A 22,298-nucleotide genomic window follows, 5' to 3' on the forward strand; every position below is an offset into this window, starting at 1 on the left:
TGTGATTTACATACCACTCGTGCGAAATAGACTAGGGAGTAAGGCTATTCACGTACAATTTAGATGAGCTAATCTCTCATTCTACAATCTGCTCAAATATATTTGTAATCAATGCTTGCTACATTGGTGCAACACATGTGAGTTTGAATAGTCTAATAGATTTGTTTTGTTGTGGACTTCTTTATCTTATCTAACTCTTTATTCAAAATTTTAAAATTAGTTTCCACATTTTATTGACCTGATTATGCTGTTGAAAATTGTGTTTGCATAGATTTCTTGAAGAGTACTTGAATTTCATGTAACCTTATGCAATGGAAAGGGTACCCTTGAATTTGCTTATATGTAATGTACTATCTAACGACAAAAACATGTTTTTTGGCATCATTGTTGTAGTGCGTCCCTAAAGGAAAATATCTGATGTGAATTCAAACTAGCTCATGGGTTGCATACCACATTCAGCTATCAATGTCCTAGGGACCTATGTTTACAATGTTATGGGAACATGGTTGTGTGACATGATAGTGTGCATGTCTTGTTACTAAGTGCTAAGTAGACTTAAAAATTATTCTCATTACTAGCATGTCATTTTTTCTATACTTGTGATTGTTATTGTCTATTTGTTCTTGCATCGTGATTCCTAAATTCCTATCTTGGAATAACACAATAGCTACCATTACATCTTCTTGTCCCAATTCTTTCCCTCTCACAAATCTAGTTACCATTACACTTCCATGTTCTCCTCAAAGCTCTTTAATAAAAGTTACGTTTTGTTGTGCTGAATTAATTTTTTATCTATCTACAATGTCGAATGTGTTGACTTTTCCGAGTGCATTTCTAGTGATCATATGTATCATAAAATGTTCATAGTCCAATTGCACTAATCTTTCACTTTCTATCTGATGATCTATGGAAATCAATTAATTTGAAATACCCTTCATTCAAACAAGTTACTCTACTCTTATTAAAGAGTTAGAATTTCGTTGGTTTTTCACTCATTCTTACTTTTGGCAATGAATCTAATACGTAACTCTTTAGTAATTTGAATAATCAACTCACTACCATTAAAATATATAATGTTCAAGGCTATTAGATGGCAACTTTAGCTACTTTGTTAAGATTACAATCTCTTTTTTATTTGTATGATAATATCCATGACTTCTTGAATTCAATTACTAAAAATTTCTACTTCCCAAAATTGGATAATAACTTGTGATTGTGATCCCAAAGATGAAATTATCATACTTGAACAATGCTCCCTTTAAAAATAATATTTATTAGGAAACGAAGATGTCACAAAACATTGCGAAAGCCTACTACTAAGTTGGATCGAATATTCTATCAGGGCTTGGGTGGACCGCTCACTATTTCCTACACCATCAAATCCATCGCAAAAGCTCGTCTTTGGAAGTATGTACTCCATCCAAAATGGTGTACGGAGCAAGAATCCAACCTTAGCCTCCTCTCGTATATGACCCTTACGAAGCAAAGGCGACACATCTCACTGCCATCACCTCAAGGATGCTCCTTTCCTAGACATAATTGGTCTTGCCATCTCATAGGGACTTGTGACTCCATGGAGAGCTTCTCTCACCACTCTACTTCAATCTTGACCACTAGATCCCCTCAAGTGCAAGAGCTAACCGAGATGCCTTAATCCATTGGCTAAGGATCGCCTAAATCATGTGGTTGTGCCCACCCAATATCTGAGTGTCACGAAAAAGGTTCGCTCTCGCCCCCTCTGCACTCTGAGCTGGCCAAAAAATGTCCTAAGCAAAAGCATCTTCGAATCCTAATCAATATCTTGATTGCAAGTTAACTCCTTCCCGGTGAAGGGGCATCATTACAAAACTAGGTTTGCCATTCCTCCGAAACTAGAATGTAGCCATGGTGAAAAAGGTGCTTCCACTATTTCAATTCTAGTTTCCGAATAAGGCAATTTTGTCATACTATGGGTAAATGATCCCAAAGACTCCTCTCTCGAGAAGGATCACCATCCACACCACTAGCCTAGTGTAACATGTCCTGAGCACCATCGAAACCAAACTCTTGAGTGGACACAATGGCAATAGATATATCTAGACGAATCCAGGACACAATTGCATTCCATGTCATGCTTTCTATTTTGATATTCAAATATATAAGAATGATGCAGTATGAGCTTTCATCCAGATAAGACACTTCCAATTTCAGAAACACATTCCAATTTCTTCCTGTTAATTTGATTCAAAAAAAGCCAGAGATCTCCACCTCCATCTTGCAACTACCTTCCAATTTTCATCACGGAACTCAAGTTGAGTAGAAAGAGAAAACATGCTCCGCTTTAAGGAATATTTGTTAAAATAAACTGACATTAAGGCCAAAAAAATATATTTCAACATGCCTTAATTGGAAAAAAGAAGAATTAGTGGTACTGGTTCTCATCACGCTTCAGAAAAAGTCCATGTTTAGGACTGGTTTATCTAATAAGGCTCCAAACTCTCTGGTTTATCTAATAAGACTCTCATGTTTAGGACTGGTTTATCTAATAAGACTCTCTGATCATGCATGATAAGCATGCACAATACAACCACAAAAAGACATTCAGGCATGCACTTGCACCATTATGTTTCTGATGACATTAACATTGAAAAAATGTGTGGAGTTGTAAGATGGATTCAATGAGATTAGAAGAGCTATACCACCACAAAAGACGGAATTTAGGTCTAGCATCCAGACCCTAGATCACTGAAGACCCGAGATCCCTCTGAAGGCTCTTCAAAAGCCCTTGCCATATGGTCTCCTTCAAGCACCTTCCAAGCATCACTGATGTGTAGTAGTCACCATATGGTTCACTAATTCCTCCTTCAAGCACTTTCCAAGCATTACTTTGCCTCCTTGTCAGTAACTGATTCCATGATAAGAAGGTTTAGAAGCCCCTTCATGGCACTGCAATGATTCATTATTCCAAAAAGAGAGATTTTCAGAACTTCAAGTGCTGAAACCAAAAAACCACAGGAAGCGATTACGAGTGTGGAAATGAACAAATCAGTTTTCCTAGATAATTAAATATTAGTGTAAGTGACCACGTATCAGATGCATCTAAAACTGCTTCAGTTTCACGTAGCAGTGCCCTTACGATTCTTTCATCTCTTGTATCTTTTGAGGGTCAGTTTCATGCATGTTTCTTCTGAACTGCTGTCGAACCATATCTTTAATGACACGTGCATTCCCCTTCTGCCATCAAGAACAAGAACCACATTTTCTAAAATTGTAAGCAAAAAAAGTATTTATCTTTTGTACACAGAATTCTTGAAGTAACATTCCAGTTCGTCCAACCAAAAAAGCCAGCAATAACTGAGTCCAAGCATAGACTCGCAATGTTGATTCAAGATCTCATAATATGCATTAGAAAGGCAATTGGAGCACATAAGAGGCCCTCAAGCGTATGCGCTGATCTGCTTATTTTTATGATTTAAAAGAAAGATTCCCTCAGTATAAGTTATGCTTTGATGTCAACCATCATAATTTTCTGTGAGCCTGAGAAATATGAGTATAAACATATAAATTAAGCCTTGGGAAAGGAAAAACTTCCATTGAGAATAGATGGGTCTACCAAATAAAAGCAAAATACAGACTAAACACAAAGGGGAGCCAACCATTATGGCATCTCTGACTGAAGGAGAAGGAGATGCTGCCTCGGAGCCTAGTATACTCGGGCTCCCACCAAGGATCTTGACCGTGGATGGAGAAAATAAACTGCTCCCACATGCCTCTCTCCAGCAGGACAGAGAAGGAAGATCGGTGCTCCTCAACGTCCACATTGTTGAAGTCTCATGCCAGTGCATAAACATTGAGGATCCCGATGCGGATGTCCCCAACCCGTCCGACTGCCCATCCACATTGCTCTACCCCCAATCAAATCACCCTACCAAAAAACATACAAGGCAGGGCCTATCGCATAGAGATGCATACTCTGCCATTATGTGTCACATACACCCATGCACTATGGAGCATTGTGACACACAGTCTGACCCATTTGTCGTATGCCGTGACCCCTTTGTGAGCCCTAGTCCAGGGACGAGTCAGGCACGAGCTACGGGTGTCCATTCCCAGTTCCCAAAGTCACAAGCCATGGCGGAGCAGTTGGGTCACCAGGGCAAAGCATTGCGAGGTATCCACCTAGCAACAAGTTCAGAAGAGGGGAATGTCACATGCACCAGGGTCAAGCCCAACTTGCGGTGACAACTGGCTGCCAATCGCAGCTCCCTACGCAGCATATATGGCAGGTCTTGGGGCCTCCGAAGGGCATCATCAAGCATCAAAAGTGGGCTGGGGGAGGCGCCTTTTATAGGCAGCCTCAACCCCCTCCAGGTCGGCCCCTACAGCTGAGCAAACAGCCCAACGAGCCCAGCCAACAGCCCAGCCGAATGGCTGGTCGGCCAAATAGGGCTTGTTGGGTCAGCCAAAACAGGTCCTTCCAGCCCCTATATAAGGAGGGCTTCGCCCCTCATTCCAGCACTCAGCTCCCAGCCTCCAGCAGCGCCTATCAGCCAGCATATGGTTGAGGTTGGGTGTCCTATTTCCGCAGCATAGCTCCATCTCCCACATGCTGCAGTTAGGGGAGTGGCCTCAGCACAGTTTTGTATGCCAATTTGGCAATCATGTACAACAGTAGTCAGTATAAATAAAGCAGTGTATTATAGTTGAGAAGATATCTAGTGTATCTCATGCTTGAGTTCTTCCTTGTATGTTCATCTATTTTCCGCACAGCTAGTCCTTGCATGCTACATTAGAGGTTGACGTGAACTTCCCATTATTGTGTCCTTCACTCCGGGAGGTTAGTCATAAAGAATCCTCTCCATTATATCGCGAGCCACCAGCAGTAGCAGTGACCAATGTCTACACCGGAAATTCCCCTGGTGATGACAGCAATCCGGTCAATCCATCAGAGGTGTGCTCATCAGCTTTAGTATTTCCTCAGTACCTTTGGGGGAGATGCCCAGTCTCAATATCCCTTCAGGAAGAAGCTATGCCATCCATCTCTCAATCCTTTCAAGAGGCATACCAGTCACTCATTGCAGATGAGGTGTTCTCAGCAGTTCTGGACATCTCACAGGCCTTTCAGGCAGCATCTCATTCAGCAGATTCATTAGGGAGGGAGAGGCTAATGGAGTATGGTAATACCATACTCTGGGGTAGGGACAAAATACAAAAATAGATAATATCCCAAACATGATCCCTCCTCTGCTAACTGAGTCCCCATTGCTGAGCTTTGCTGCCAGGAGTCCCTCCGATCTATTTCAGATAACAAGGAACCATGCTGCTCTGATACCAATGTTAGCATGCAGGGACTAGCTGTGCGGAAAATATCTTCCTAACATACAAGGAAGAACTCAAGCATGAGATACACCAGATATCTTCCTAACTATAGTACACTGCTTTATTTATACTGATGGCATAAATTTCCTGACTAATGCTGTACATGATTGCCAAAACGACATACAAACTGCACTGAGCCCACTCCCCCCAACTGCAAATGTGAGCTATGCTACGGAAATAGGACACCCAACCTTGACCAAATGCTGGCTGATAGGCACTGCTGGAGGCTGGGAGCTGCGTGCTGGAATGAGGGGCCAAGCCCTCCTTATATAGGGGCTGGAAGGGCCTGTTTTGGCCGACCCAACCAGCCCTAACTGCCGACCAGCCAGTCGGCTGGTTGGCTGGGCTGGTTGGGCTGTTTGCTCAGCCCTAACGGCTGACTTGGAGGGTGTTGAGGCTGCCTATACAAGATGCCTCCCCCAACCCACTTTTGACGCTTGTTGTTGCCCTTTGGAGGCCCCAAAACCTGCCATATATGCTGCGTAGGGAGCTGCGATTGGCTGACAAGGCAGCTAGTTGTCAATGCAACCTGGGCTTGACCCTAGTGCATGTGACATTATGTCCTATTGCTGGGGACCACATCTCATGACCCCATCTTGGGAGTAGGCGATTGCGTCTCCTGGTATTTGTTGCTAACAACATATGCTCCCAAATTTGTTTCCTGGATCATTGAGCATCTATTGTGAGCCCAACAAGAACATGCTGCTGCACCTCTTCACTCAGGATCAGCCATTGGGGTTACTAACACCTAGCCGTGAAACCATGCACTTTCCCACTCACTATTGCCCAAGTCCTGAAAGGAGGAGAACAAAGCCCTCCTAAAGCTAGAAACTGCGACGAAGGCTCTGAACGGCCCACCTTGATTGGTGTTTGAGGGTGAGTCCCAGTCTGTCCGACGCCTCAAGAGGGGCATCACTGCTGTGACACCAAACTTGTGGGACCAAGTCAACAACTCATGGTATGTTACTAGCATTCTCTTGTATTAAAGGACTTTGCGTGTGAAGGAAGCTTGAGAAATACTCTCTCCTTCATGAAATTCTCTCACAGTTCTATTTTCATTTGTGAAAGTCTTAGCCCTATTCATGTCTTGACTGATGTTTGCTTTACCCACAGCTAGCACCAGGCAATTCCCGAGGAATGCCAACAGTAGTTGGATTTGTTAATCTCAACCCATAATTCAACTCAACAAGACTCATCTTCATGGATGAATGTTTTCTATCATTATAGGCAAGCTTAAGTAATCGTAACCACTTATTCCATATACTTTGCCTTAATGAAACATATGCTCTCAGTACATCCTCGAGAATTTGGTTGATACTCTTTGTTTGACCATCCGTCTTGGGACAATCCATGCCACTCATTCCCAAGCTTAGTCCTAAATGCACCAAATATAAATTCGCTTCTTGTGTTGGATTAATTGACTCACCGAAATGACGTGAGCCACCTTGGTACGACAATCAACCGCTATAAGAATGGAATCATATTCCCCTTGTGTTTGCGGCGCATGAACAATAGAATCCATGGAAATGCTCCCCCCCCTTCCTTCATGGTATAAAAGACTAGGTGGCTTCACCCATTCTGCCTTACTCACTTGACATGAGAAACACGTGACATGAAAAACACGATGTAACATATTCATGAATATGCTCTTTCATCTTTGGCCAAAAGAAGTCACGTTTTACAAGTTCGTATGCCTTCTCAACACTTGGATGCCCATACATAGGCTATCATGGCATTGATGAATGATCTTCTATGTAAGATCATTCCAGCTAGGTATAGCAACATTGTCTTTTCTCTTAAGCACACCATCCCTTTTCAAAGGCAACTGGCCTTCCCTCTTGCAATAAACCGCTCTTACTGCATGAACGCTTACTTCGATTTCTTAAAAAAAAAAGGTGTATGAGGATCAATAATCTTTAACACAAGTCCGCTCTCTTGTTGATTCTTTCCCCAAACACGAAATACTTTATTTGAGGCCATCTCCGTTAATGATGAGACAATATCAACATACGCTCTGATATGTCTCCCATAGAACTGAACAAAGCCTAAGAACGATCGCAAATCCCTAACATTCTTAGGTACTAGCGACACTTACATAGCAGCCACCTTATTCGGATCCATTTCTACTCCATCAGGCGTTACAATGGACCCTAGATATTCTAGCTTAACCATACAAAATATTGTCTTCTTCATGGTAACAAAGAGACTAGCCTCTCTCAAAGCATTAAACATTTTTCTCAATTGTTCTCTATGCTCAACAATACTTTTGCTATAGATAAGATATCATCAATATAATATACGATAAACTTTCTATATACGAACATAGTAATCATTCATCAATAGGATGAATATAGTTGGAGCATTGGTAAGTCCAAATGGCATTACCAAAAATGTCAAAATGACCAAACCTACTATTGAAAGCCATTTTATACACATCCTAAGCTCGAATTCTAATTTGATAGTAGCCACATTGAGATCGATCTTGCTAAAGATCATTGCTTCATGTCATGCATCTAATAGATCATAAATTCTTGCCATCAGATACATGTGCTTCATGGTAATATTATTTAGACCTTGATAATCGATACACAATCCAAATGTATTATCTTTTTTTCTCTTAAACATCAACGGCGAAGCAAAAGGTGAGAAACTAGGTTGAATCTGCCCCAACTTTAGGTATTCTTGTAGTTGTCTTCACACTTCATCTTCTTTTGTGAAACTTAGTCTAGGAGGTATATCTCTGTGAGCTAACCTGGTCATTTCAAAATCCAACTTCTCTGCATAGTCTTGGATACGAAGTTCCAACTGTATCATCCTCTTGTCCAACACTTCTATTGGACGGAGCAATGGGTAGCTCCACCACTCACCACAAGAGAGGAGCACTGGACTCTTTGACCTTGTGTTGAAGGTCCAAATGATGGACATGTTGGAGGAGTGGCTATTTGAAATCAAGGTCTCGATCGCGACATCTCCCATCCACTTCCCCTGTAAAGAAGAAGTTTGTGATCTCCTAATGTCTAGGGCCATGTCCCACGGCGGGTCTCGTGAGTCTACACCTAAATCAATTGACCTCATTAATGAAGAGTGTGGCGCATCTCTCCTCCGAGAAGTCAATGAAATTGCTCATATCCGTTTATCCATCGGAGAAAAGGCGGTCCTCGAATCTCAAGGACAAGTTTTCAATTTCAGCTTTTCACAGAATTGGAATTAATAACATTGTGTGTTGACGCAAAATCAAAAAACAACACAATTACGCTAAGTTGGGCTACTTGCCCTTTCATCTTTATTATTATGTTTTGCCAAAGGCTAAACCCCTTGTAGAGATACGGGTTTTGAAATGATATTAGGTGCATCCTCTATTTTCTTAGCAACAGACACACATAACAAAATAAATTGAGAAGCTGATTGAATCTGAAGCTCTTCAGCCTCCGGACTCTACTCCATTTCTGTATCGCATTTAGAGATCACCATCTCTACCATGCGTCATTCTTTATTTCTTGGGTAATCTTTCCACTGAAGTGGCTGAACGCATCCAAAGAATAAGCCCTCTCTTCTTGCTTTTTTCTTTTGCTTAGAAGGCAAAGAGGAATTGGACCAAGGCCTAGCTGCCATAGGTGAAATCTTTATTTTCATTCCTATGGTGATCCTTGGCTTCTTTCTTGTTTTGTTGCAAATGATCCTTGTCTATTGCATAATAGAATCGTCACAAAACCCACATGAATTTATGCTTTGCCCCAATTCAATTGCTAATCAAGTCCACTATCCAAATATTTCTTTGATGCAATCAAAGCTACATATAGTCTAATGTTCTTGAGATGTCCAAGGCCTCTACATGGCCATTTGCGACCATTGGCATTCTTGCCACCGTTGCACAACACATCTTATGCAAAGCTTCATCTCTTTGTGACCCTTCAAAATCATACTTCACTTATGTTGCATGTGCCTTGAACTGTTTCTTGCCATTGTTTCCATGCCCAACCTTTATCTCGGGCAATGTGGCCTAACTAGCCACAATCATGATGACACTTTATATACCTAGATGAATCCAGGAACATTCCCAAACATCCTCTAAAAACACAACATAGTGCAGTTTCAATCTCATGATAGTCACTCACAAGGTTGAAAACCATAAACTCCATCATGCATAGCAGGGACTAGCTACTATGACATCCCCACTGACGTCATCAGCGCCCAACAGTGGGTGTAGACCATAGTATAAAAATATGCTCTCACACATACAAATCCACACACCCACACATACTTTATTTTAATCTTTGTAGATGGCTTCTGCTTGGCATAAGCATGCTACCTTTATTGACCTTGATTATTCGTGTTTTCGTGTTTAGTCCAAGACTTGGACCAAGATTTCCACCATGCTGTGCATTCTTTTGAGACTTCTTGCCTTTGGCTTCTTCAAACACAGAGAATTCATTGTCTGGCTCTTTGCATAGGCCTTGGTCATTGGCACAATAGCTAGAGTGGAGCAACAGCTAGTCGTGCAGTTGCAACTTGGGTAGCATAATCGTTAACACAATGAGCAGAGGACTCAGGCCTTCACTAGGAGCGTTTATTGTTCTCCAACGTCTGAATTGACAGAATGCCATTTTTGAGATTGTCTCGATCGGAGCAAAATCGAGCTGAAGGGCTAGGGCTGCAGGCTGGTTGATGGCGGCTACAGGAGGAACAGCCCAAGCTCTAGGTATACCTACAGCTCTACCTACCTCAATCCCTAGCTAATGTGATGAGACCCGCATTTGTCCAATGGCAATCCTCAATGCATGTGAGACTCCTCTGTCCTCCGATAGAACAAGACCTTGGTAGGGAGCTCCTGGTCCCTCCTCCCCAAAGCCCGGGATGTATGTTACTGGAGGAGGTCTAACTGTATGATACGGTTAATCTCATCTTGAGGGATTGACTCGGGTGATGCATCCATGTTGTACTGAAGGAGGGAAGCCGGTCCATCTGAATACCGTGACTGGGCCAAATGTGGCCCTGGCACCTAGATTTCAAGGCCTAGGCAGGGCCTAGGCTGCACCAACGGCAGCCAAGCTTGGCACCAACAAAGCTATGGCCTGCCCAAGGATGTTACGCAGCCTAGCATACAGCCTGCGGCACTACCACCAGCATTTGGGGGGGGGGGGTGGGCTAGCCTATCTCTTGAAGGCACAAAGCCTGTGGGGCTGGGCAAGGGCTGTATAGGCTCCCCCGACCTGGTTCTTCAAGGAGCTAGTCCCGTGTAGAGACCTGGAGGGCAGGCAGGGGCTGAGAACAGCCTGTGGTGTCAATGGAGGGTGCAGGGGGCAGGTAGAGAGAGAGAGAGAGAGAGAGAGAGAGAGAGAGAGAGTAGGTAGGCTGCAAGTAGGAGGAAGGGGGAGGGAGAGTAGATAGGATTAGGTGTCACATCAAAAGTACATTGCACATGAGGGGAGAGTACTTGTATAGTACTCCTTATCCCCTTTGACCTCTCTATTTTGCAAACAGCCCCACTACCTTGGCCAACTTTTGGCCTTCATTACAATGCCAAGATAGATGCCTTTTTGACAAGCCAGGGAATGCAGAATAGTTCACACGAGAGCACCCTCTATGTCAAGAAAGAAGGGAGGGATTTGCTTGTTACTGTCCTTTATGTTGATGACATGCTGCTCAGTCGGACAAATCCTGGAAAATTTGCAGATTTCCAAGCTGAACTGTGATGGACTTTTGATATGTCCAATTTGGGGCTGCTTCATTATTATTTGGGCATTCAATTTGTGTAGGATGACAAAGGCAGTGGGCTATTTCAGTCCAGGTATATTAAAAACTGTTGGGACAGTTCAGATTTCAGAATTGCAAGCCGATTTCCACTCCTATAGAGCCAGGGCTTAAGCTGTCTGTTCATGATGCTAGTGAACCGTTGATGCCACTGTTTACAGCCAGGCTATGGGAATCCTCCTTTACTAGTGTAATACGTGGCCAGGCAGTGTCACAGCTGAGCAAGTTTATGCACAGCCCTCTCATTGGCAGGCTGTGAAGCTTGTGTTCTGAGACTTGTAGGGCACCAAGTCTCTTGCTTTGCCCTTTCCCGGGGGGTGGGGGCTTTCATTTACATGCTTACAGTGATTTGGATTGGGCCGATGACTTTGATACTTGGCAATCACAGTGATTACGGTTTCTTTCTTGGACACTCGTGCATTTTACCAGTCTACGGTGGCTACTTCATCTTGTGAGGCTGAGTACAAAGCAGCCTTCACTACCACAGTAGCCAAAGGTTTGGGAACTAGGCTTAGGCACGTGTGTTTCAGAGTGGTGTAAAAGATTGTGTGTTTTAAGAGTGTGAAAGGGCGAGTGACCTTTAACTGTAGATAGGGTCGAGGTGGACTAGATTAGAATTGATATGATTTGATTTAAATATTAGTGTGTGAGAGAGAAGATAAGGTTCCTCAAGCCTACAAAACAGAGGACATGTATTTGCTTTATGTATGAATTAAATCTCTTCTTGGCCTCAACACTTGCCTCCATCATGTAGCTTGACTTGTGTTTCCAAGATGGTATCAAGCAAAGGACCTGACCTACGCGTCACCAGGAGAAGCATGTTTAGTCTGCTGATTGCCTTACCTAGGCGAGGAGCGATGATATCTGTTGGTCAACCCCTGGTTCCACTATGCTCCTACTTCCATGTGAACCTTCCCCTGCTATTGGCGACTACTTCAGCATTCAATTCTTCCTCCAAGATCTCGTTGCTCCTTCACATCAGGTGTCATCATGGAGTATTGTTGCCGGCCTACTTCATTTTCTATCACACTGCCAATTCTAGAGAAGCTGCCGTTGCTGAAGGTTGTCACACATTGAAGATGATCCATCGTATTTCTATTTGTCTAGATTTGCCGTGGAGGATCTATGATGCGTTTCTTGCACACACTGCTTTTATAACTCTATGAGGTTTCTTTGTCAAGCGATTACATCTGTTTGAAGGAGCTGTGTTCACAGGACAAAAAAGAGCTGCCTACATAGCCATCTTTCTCTGTTGCTACCAACTAGTAAAACAATGATGGTGGTCAATCCTTCGTCATTTTGAAGGGATCGTCCATATCCATCCCTTCACTTGCTGGTTGTTCCGCCTTAAAATTGCTGCCATCCTGATAAGCTTACCTAGTGGTTGCTGTGACTTCTCCGACAGCTAGTTGCCGCCATTTTTTTTAATCAGCATCAATTTTTGCCGTCCAACCAGGCCGTCCTATTTCAAAGAACCCCTCAAATATGACTTGACACCTTTGGTTCAGGCCATCATTGTTGCTCAAAACAACTCTTATTTTCTTGCTTGATATTGTCTTTAACCAGGGCCTATCCAGCTATTTTCTGCTGCTCCATCGCCTCTCTATCTTGGAGATTATATGCAGTTGTACAGAGATCATCGGATTTGCTTTCTTTGTCGGTTGAGCAACTGGATTTACTTAGGGTTGCTTGCTGCACTAGCAGGACACCTTTGCATCACCCTCATTTTCAGTCAATGAGTTGTGCACCATTCAGGCCTCACCTTCTCATGTTTAATCATTGGATGCATGAGCCATTGATTGGCTGATTTCTTTGGCTCGAGATGGCCTCCTCCTTTCCCATGTCTTCATCAGAGAATTTCTCAAGGACCAGTTTCCCTACATGGCAAACAAAGATGCAATTCATCTTGATGAGAAAAGTACTATGGGACGTTGACAGCTCAGAAATAAAGAAAAACAATTGAGCAGCCATAGCCATCATTGGGCGTTCAGCCTCAAGTGCAATTTGCAACATTTTTCCAAATACATCTACTCCAAGGTGATGATCTCCTATTTCTCTACAATGAATTGACTCATAAGGATGCACTAGCAATAAGTGACCGTCTCCCACCATTGCTTCCACAATTTCTAACCACATCCACACTTTTCTTAACCTATTCCTCTATATATTGTACTTTCTAACTCTATAAGCTCTTGTCAATAGATTTCCTTTCCATCAATGCTGCATTAAAAACTGAATGCTTTAAATAGCTCTACCATTACAAGTTGGTTCAGAGCTCTCTCTCTCTCTCTCTCCCATGGGTCATTTTTCCGCCCCCAGAGGACGATAATACAACATTCTCTTCTATTCTCTCTCTCAATTTCAAATTAAAAAAATGCACCTTAGTTCAAAAGTGCTACCAAAAGGACGACCACTTAATGAAATTATAGAGAAAATGCAAAAGGAAAGCGCATATCACATGGAACTAGCTAGTAGATCAGACAATGCACCCAATCAAGCTACACAAGTCAATAGTATCATTGAGCTTGTTGTTCCATTGACACATGCTACTCTAAATTCGGTTACTAGTTCAACCATTAACAAGCTTGAAATCTGAGCCTGATGATGGAGATAAATTGGTTGTACTTATTAACTGCATCTATGGTGTAGCTCGATTTGAGCAAACACTAGAAGTTCTTTGAGTCGCAGCTAGTACTTTTGATGATCTAGTGTTGCTTCTCAAAGAGAAAGACAGAATGAACAAAGATACAAATATATATACCTTTGTAAAACTAGAATATATCCAATTGTACAAATTCAGATTTCTGTTATTCTAAAGTCCAAAATTCAGATACAAAGGCTGTTTTTGAAATGATCAAGCCTTTGCCAGCACATCCAATAAGTGGAAGACAAATAAAAGAATCCAATGCAGATACTGCAAAAGGATGGCACATAGAGGCCAACTATTTAGGAAGCTGGAAAAGGAGCCCATGCTATGTCGCGGAAAATGAAGCTGAACAGGTCACTAGAGTTGAATTATTGCTGCTATTTACCCAAGGAACTGTGATAAGGTTCATGAAAACAAAGCTTTCTAAGTTGTCCTTGTATGCTTGAGTCAATAAGGGTCCTCTGCCCTGAGTTGTCCCCCTTAAATGATTGCATTTTTCATTTATTGTGTGAGAGCTTAGTTTTAGGCTTTTGAATTATACTCTAGCACACAGTTAGGAGTAAGATCGAATGAGTGAGTAATGCTCTAAACCTTTGGTCGCGAGCTGACTGAGGGGATTGTTGTCACACAAGAGGTGCGGACAATAAGGCCCACTCTTTGTAGTATTGCGGTGGGGTTTGAGTTCGGTCTTTTCTTTGCATGTTGGGTCTCACCACCTTTGCTCCGAAGGGGGTTTGTTGGGTTATTTCGCAGCCAAATGTGGGGGGACTAGGCTTAGATATGTGTATTTGAGAGTGGTGTAAAAGATTGTGTTTTGAGTTGTGAAAGGGAAAGTGACCTTTGTGGGTGGGGGTGAAGGTGGACTAGATTAGATTCAATATGATTTGATTTGATGTGTGTGTGTGTGTGAGAGAGAGAAGATAAGGCTTGTAAAGCCTATAAAATAGAGGACATGTATTTGCTTTACTTATGAATCAAATCTCTACTTGCCTCCATCATGTAGCTTCACTTATGTTTCCAAGAACGATTTGCGCCTAAACAAAACACCTACGTTGAAAAACTCTCCACCTCCGATCACCAAATTGTTACGATCAAGTGTCATTCATGCTATCTCTATCTAAAGCAGAAGTCACGAGCGGTATTTCAATCCTACAAAACTCATAGGTGTTTGTGACATTTTCATTTCCCAACCCACATCAAAATTCTCTTCATACAAACATGCACAACAATTTGTCTTCGTAGAAAGAGATCACATCGCCTCCTTAAATTCCTAAATGGTTATATTTCCCCAAACAAATGGTTCTCTTGCCACTTGTCATAAATATAGGCACTTGTCAGTTTCCAACACCGATGCAAACATTCTTACCTTCTGTCCTACCACTGCTGCTCTTCGTAGGCACTCCCGATAAAGCTGTATGCACACAGAAAGATAATCAACTCTACAACCTTTCTTGAGGCATCCCTGCAAGAAACTAGGTTTTGTGCACTTATGCAGTTACACTAACATAAGCCAACAGACTTAAACAAAAAATATACAATCAATACACATCAAACGCATGAAAACAATGGCTTCACATCGGATGATATAATAGCCAGCATACAAACTGGGAATATGAAAGGTGAAATATTCCAGCAGCTTTCTATATATTTATGACTTGAAATTCTTGTAGCTGGACATCCAATTTCTGCTTATATGCATATAAAGACACACAATGCTCACGTTGATCTATGGACTTTCCTTAGTAATCGTGTGTAGTTAGGAGTGAGTGTATGCAGTTAGATGCACTGTTGAGGAGGATGTGGTTCAGACAAATGAATACTGACGCATCGCTGCTATCCAGCTCCTAGTTTTCTATACGACTTTTCAGCCTCTACTATTTCCACTTTTCCTTCCATCCATCCTTTCTAGTTTGGCCTCAAATATTTTGTTTTTTCCAAAAAGTGAGAGAGAGAGAGAGAAAGAAAGAAATTCTATTAATGTCTACAAAAGGCCGAAGGGTCTATAAGACTGAAAAACATCAAATACAATGAAAGTAAGGGGTGGGGCCACTAAATGGGCACCCACACCCAAGGCTGATGTCTGATGAGAGAATAAATACATTGCCTTGTTGTTGCGAGAGAGAGAGAGAGAGAGAAACCCAAATACAAACAAGGGGAAGTCCCTGGCCATTGGCCAAATGATCAGCCATCCATCCAAGTGACTGGACCTATGTATGTAGTCTGGGACCAACTCCACCAGAAGATTGAGGATAGACAAGATGAGCTCGTCTAACATCAGCTTTGGATCTGGTGTGTGTGTGTGTGTGTGTGTGTGTGTGTGTGTGTGTGTAAGGAAGATAGATGGCTCTTGGACGCACTCTTTCTCTGATCTCCAAGATGAATGCCAAAATTATTTCCAGCAATTGTTCTCTGCTCCTGGTTCCCCATCAAATCAAGTGACTGATGCAAGGATTGAATTTCTTCAATATGTTTCTGAGATAGTGGAAATAGATGATGCACTTACATTGGAGAGACCTTTTATTGACACAGAACTTGATAATGCATTGTCCCACCTCAGCAAACACAAGTCCCCTGGTTGGGATGGTCTTACGGTGGAATTTTATATTTCTTTTTGGGATGATCTGAAAGATGTCCTTTTGCAAATGATCAATGTTGCCTGGCAAGAAAATCACTTGCTGCCCCTTTGGAAGCATGGCATAATCAAACTTGTGCCCAAAAAACATCTGTGTGATCATATGTCAGATTGGAGGCCTATTACTTTGATGCCTGTAGTTTACAAACTCATTGCCAAAATGATTGTGTATAGGCTTCACGGGATATTGAATGCGGGCCTTCATCCTCATTAGTATGGGTTTGTGCCGCGAAGACAAATCCATGACAATATCTCAAATGCATTGACTCCAATTGAATATGCTACGTACTCGCATCAAGATGTGCTCATATTGCAGGTAGACATTGCTAAGGCATTTGACACTGTTCAATGGGATTTTATCTCTCAAATCATGACAAAGTTGAGCTTTGGTCCCAAGATAGCAAATGCAGTTTATTGGCTTTATTCTGGCTCTACTTCTCAGTGCATTCTTGGGGGTCATCTATCTCGGTCATGGACATTGGGAAGATAAGTTAGACAAGGCTGCCCTCTTAGTGCTCTTTTCTATGCTATTGCGACCCATCCCCTCTTGATGTATCTTGATCATCTTACAAACACAGGACAGATGACTGGTCTTAAAATCCCTGGGGCTGCATCTTTTTTGGCACAAGCATATGCTGATGATTCCTTCTTTATGCCACAAAATTCTCCCCGGGAAGTTCACATGCTTATGACCACCCTATCATTGTATGGATTAGCAGCGGGATTGCATGTCAATCTTAACAAATCTAAATTGCTTCCCCTGAAACAATGTGACTGGCATTCTATTCTCTGGCCAGGTCAGGTGGTGCATTCCAAAGATGTAGTCAGGCATTTGGGATATCCTATAGGATGGCATATCACCAGGAAGCAGCAGTTAAAATGGATCTTCCAAAGACTTCAACATAAACTGGAATATTGGAAAATTTCTACTTGGCCACTTCATGTCAGGCTCAGAATAGTACAGTCCATTGTAATGTCCTATGTTCAGTTCTTTTTGCCTTTGTTACATTGGTCCCCCAGAGATATTTCAGCCTTTATGTCTCAAGCTATGGAGCTGTTATGGAGGACAAAAACTACTGTGAAAGCATTGAGACTAATGAAGATGGAAATGGTGTGCTCTCCTAGGATGCATGGTGGACTTAATGTTCTCAATATAAGATATCATGTACTTGCAAGAACAGCGACTATGCTCAATACTTTTTTCCATCAACAACAGCCATGGACTTGTATGATAGCATCCATGTGTGTCAACATGAGGACATCGGCATATGGCCATTGGACTACTGATCATTGGGAGGTTGTCATTGGGAGATTTGTAGGGAAGATACCTGGCTGTCCTTTCTCTACTGCTCTGATACTTGACTGGAAACAAGTACTTTCTAAGGTCAAATGGGCTCCCGATAACTACTCGGGGACAAACTCGATGAGGAAAGAAATTATTCATTGGAGTGCCATCTTTGACATTCCACTTGCTTTACAGGAACCTGTTCGGGCATATAATCTCATGAAATTGGGAATTAGATACATAAATGATGTGGTAAATGATCAGGGCTATGTCTTATCTTTTCCTCAGGCCACTGCTTCCTATGCTTTGGGAATGCATCATAGGTCGATATGGAAGAAAATTGCTGATTTGTTACATCCTCTTCTCCCTGTTCCTCCTGTGGCTGGCACAGACAGGCTTATGGATTGGCAATTGCAACCCTCTGCTACATGCTCTGATCCTGTTCCTCTGCCTATCTTGACCTCCATCAAAGCCTACAGGCTTCTTCAGCCTGTTCCATGGATTCAGCAATATGCTAATACTTTGTGGCATATCAGGAAGCTCCTTTCATGGTGGCGGAAGAACCTCCGGATATTATGGAAGTGTAAAATGCCTTTGAAACAAAGACTTTTTCTTTGGAGATGCATGACCGGCACTTTGTCAGTGGGAATCACACTTGCCAAACGTCACATTGCACCATCCACATGTTTATGATGTCGAGCTCCTTCAGAGACTGTCCCTCATCTGCTTTGGCATTGCCCGTGTTCTAGGAACCTCCTTGGAAGAATTTCAGATAATCTTCGACTCCGTTTCCCGAGCCACAGATTTGGGAAACATTTTTGGTTATTTGGAAGATATATGAGGTCCTTGTCTCACTATTCACTATTTCTCTCATGGGTCAGATTTTGGGCTCTTTGGACCATCTAGAATGAGCATAATTTGGCATACTTGGGTCGCCACATTCACAAGTCATATGAATCTTTCCGAGCCTCATTGCGGCAATCCTTATATGATGCCTGCCATGAGGGTGATATCCATGCTTCTTGCATAGAGCTTTTCTTTTTATGTTTCTGATCTTTGGGATACTCTCCATTTTGGAGACTTCCCATCTTGTAAATTTATGAGAATATAAATACACTGGATTTTACTAAAAAAAAAAGTGTGTGTGTGTGTGTGTGAGAGAGAGAGAGAGAGAGAGAGAGAGAGAGAAAGAAAGAAAGAAATATTAATGTCCTCGGAAGGCCTCACAAGCCAATGGGACAAAAGTACATAAAAAAAGAGAAACTCATGCAAGCCTTGGTGGGCTGAAGCAAAAGGCGCACTAGGGCCCTTGCTGAGTACTATGCTAACCCTGAGACTCAAAAGCCGAACCCAACACCATGGTGGCTCTCCGGTGGACAGCAAAAATATCTTGGATCTGCGTCTATCGAGCTGTCTCTCGTGTGGCGGAGGGTGTGGTCTCCTCAACCTTTGTATACAATGAGCTATGTCAAGGGTGACACCTCGTCTCTAGCAGTCTTCTCTGAGGAGAGCTGTGCTGGGCTGGACCTCGATCATGTGTGCTCTGGTAACTCTCCGCGTCACGTGTGGTCTTTGCATCCCTCGCACGGGAGTATCGTGTCGTTGCTCCCCACTAATCCATAGTGCCCTCATGTTAGCTAGCTCCTCCTCCACTCCACCATGTCCTGGAGCTGAAATGCATAAACATCCATGACATGTCGTGCTCAGTCTGCCACAACATCTTGTGGCATGGTCATCTCTTGCTGCTCTTTGATCTATCGCAATAGTGTCTCTCTATGTCACCGGATCTCAATCAAATAGAGCCCAATGCAAACTTGATCCTAGAAATGGATCAGCCGTGAGAGTGGGCCAAACCCCTGTCCCTCTTGAAAGAGGCAATGGTATCGTCCTCGAATCTCATAGTAGGCTAGGAAAACACATAAGAAATGCCCCTCTGTCTCGATCTCCCCCAGCGTGCATAACTGCAGATCCAGATTCAACACATGGACAGCCAGAATCTGTTTGTCGCAGTTTGCTACTTCCCACTTTGCCAGAGATATCCGAGGTGATGATGAGACATCCCCATTTGCTGCCCTTTATCAGTCCATTGTTGACTTCTCTAGCCGCAGAGAAGTCCTCCTAGTGGGGGACTTCAACGCAAGGACAAGGGCCCGTTAGGTACCACTTCTTGACTTCAAAGATTATTCCACTCTACTGTCAGATATTGACCTTGAGGAGATAGGTATGCTACGGGTTTTGGCTGACAGGCGAGGTCCATTCTCATCTTATGGGTAGGCCCTATTAGACCTCAGCAAGATACATGATCTCATTATCTATAATGGTCTTGACAGATGGCCCGCTTTAGGTGGTTTCACATGCTTTCCACATGGGGGGGGCTCCAGTGTTGTTGATTGCATCATGGGATCCCCTGTCTTCACATCTCGCATTACTGACTTCACTGTAGCACCTCTCCCCCCAGGGGCTGATCATACATACCTTTTCTTTAGCATCTCCACCTCCCTTCGCATAGCACCTTCCACCCCACTCAGTGCTTACTCCACCTACCACGATATACGCTTTCATCAGGATCACTCACCTTCTTACTCTGGCCGTCTGTACATACTTCTCACTTATATTGACTTCATACCCCTTTTAAAGGATCGTGCTGCCCTTGTCACCTGCTCACTACACAAGGCTGCCATTCACGCTTTCCCCCACACCACCCGCTCCACCCGTCCACCACCCCCTGGAACCGTACCCTGTAATAGTTGGTATGATGATGAGTGTAAGGCTTTACGCCATCAACTTAGATTCGAAACCAAAAACAGTCTTCCGAGCGCACCAGATACGTTACGCGAATACCGTAGACTGATACGGAGGAAGAAACTAGACTTCGTTCGTTGGAACGAGGAGGAGCTACTGAACATTTTGTTTAGTAACAACTCTAAGGACTTCTGGCAGAGATTTCTAGAAGGACGGTCCCCTCCGCCACCTACTGACACTCAGATCTGGTTTGATTATGCATGCACACTTTATGACATCCCAAATCAGCCAGTCCCTAACCTCTCACACATGCCTCGTCTCACATCCTGCACCCTCTTCACTAGAGGAGGGGTAAAGGATGTCGTAATGAAACTTCATAATGGCCGAGCGAAGGATCATGAGGGGCTATGCACTGAGTTCATTGCATATGGGATTAACCTCCTAGCCCCAATCTTAGCAAAGCTTTTTAATGAAGTTGTTTGTTTGGGATTTCCACACACTTGGACCATTATGATTGGACATGTCATGTCCAAGATTTATGCATCAGTACTTGACTCCGAGATTAGCAGACTTGCAGAGTGTTGAGAACTTAGAGCAGCAGGACAGGCATGATTCCAACGTGATCATGGAACCATGGACCACATTCTCACGCTCAGATGTATCATCGAGGAGGCGAGGCCACGGAAGCAGAGGGTTTATTGTTGCTTTGTGGATTTTCGCAAGGCATTTGACATGGTTCTGAGAGCCCGCCTCATACAGCGCCTACAGGACTTGGGTTATGACCAGGAGATCATTTGGGATGTCATGGCACTTTACGAGAGAGTTTCAGGGAGAGTTCGAGCAAGATCCGGGTGGACTGACGAGATCATGAGCACCATCGGTGTAAGAAATCCTAGATTTACTATATTTAGAAATGTGCTAAGGAACAGAAAGGAGACTGAAATAGCAGAGAACAAGGAATATTTGTATTGCTTGAGTGTCTGTAGTGTGTCATCCATATAGTTGGGCCTCTCTTATATAGTGAGTGAAGAGTCACACATGAAAGGGTGTGTACTCCAAAGTGTGTGCATGAAGAGGTGTGTACCCCTTGTGAAGGGTGTGACCCTTGATGAGAGCCTTCTTGGGATCCACAGAGATGCCTTGAGCTGAAATAACATGTCCCAAATATTCGAGTTGGGTCTTGAAGAACTCACTCTTCTCAACGTTGATGTAGAGAGAATTCGCGTGGAGAACTTCAAAAACTTAGTGATCTGCTGAAAACGAGGATGTCATCGAGGTAAACGATGACGAACTTATGGAGGAAAGGCCTGAAAATGTCATTCATTAGTATCATGAATGTGGCCGAGGCATTGTTTAACCCAAAAGGCATGACCAAGCATTCAGTGTCCATTCATTAAACCATCCATAAGTGGTGATCCATTGGTCGTCGAGGTGGTAACTGCTTTGGCAATTCCTGTGGAAAAATATCCAGGTAGGGCTGGAAAAAAGGTTGGTTGAGGCACTCAGGAGGATCCTTTGTTGGTGTCTCCTCTCCTGCCGTAACCAACAGAAGTGAAGTCTTTACTTGACGTTTACGAACCCACTTCTTAACTTGTAGGGCAGAGGGAACTGGGGTTGAAGGAGAGTCCCTAGAACCAGTTAGCTCAATAAGTTTTCCCTGGTGGACAAATTGGATAGTATGGCTACGAAAACTGATTGATGGATCATAGTCGTAGAGCCACTGTTGTCCGAGTATGACATCGTACCGAGAAAGAGGCATGATGTCGAAGTTCAACTTGTCCGTATAATGTTGGATGTGAAAAGACAAGTTTTTGATCCTGGTGTTGCACAAGAAGGTAGTTCCATTTGCAAGTTGAATCTGATAGTCCATGGGACTAGGACTG

The 22,298-nt window shown here is 43.0% G+C and overlaps 1 protein-coding gene across 3 annotated transcripts in view; it reads right to left on the minus strand.

Moving 5' to 3' along the window:
* Positions 1–2,367: 2,367 nt before the first annotated feature.
* EMB2786 (COMPLEX 1 LYR-like protein) overlaps positions 2,368–22,298 on the minus strand; it is a 34,184-nt gene continuing 14,253 nt past the window's right edge. The window contains exons 2-4 of one of the 3 annotated variants that reach the window (XM_087386450.1): positions 15,123–15,167; positions 3,116–3,213; positions 2,368–2,925 (exon numbers count right to left, since the gene is read on the minus strand). In XM_087386450.1, the coding sequence (XP_087242576.1) occupies positions 2,862–2,925; positions 3,116–3,213; positions 15,123–15,167 (207 nt within the window). In that variant the 3' untranslated portion in view covers positions 2,368–2,861. The remainder of the gene's footprint in view (positions 2,926–3,115; positions 3,214–15,122; positions 15,168–22,298) is intronic. The other 2 variants (XM_087386451.1, XM_087386449.1) reach the window with 2 other exon arrangements.

This window comes from Dipteris shenzhenensis, chromosome 15 (assembly GCF_047967505.1).
Source record: "Dipteris shenzhenensis isolate YYH24624 ecotype China chromosome 15, Dip_SZ_1.0, whole genome shotgun sequence".
Lineage (NCBI taxonomy): Eukaryota > Viridiplantae > Streptophyta > Polypodiopsida > Gleicheniales > Dipteridaceae > Dipteris > Dipteris shenzhenensis.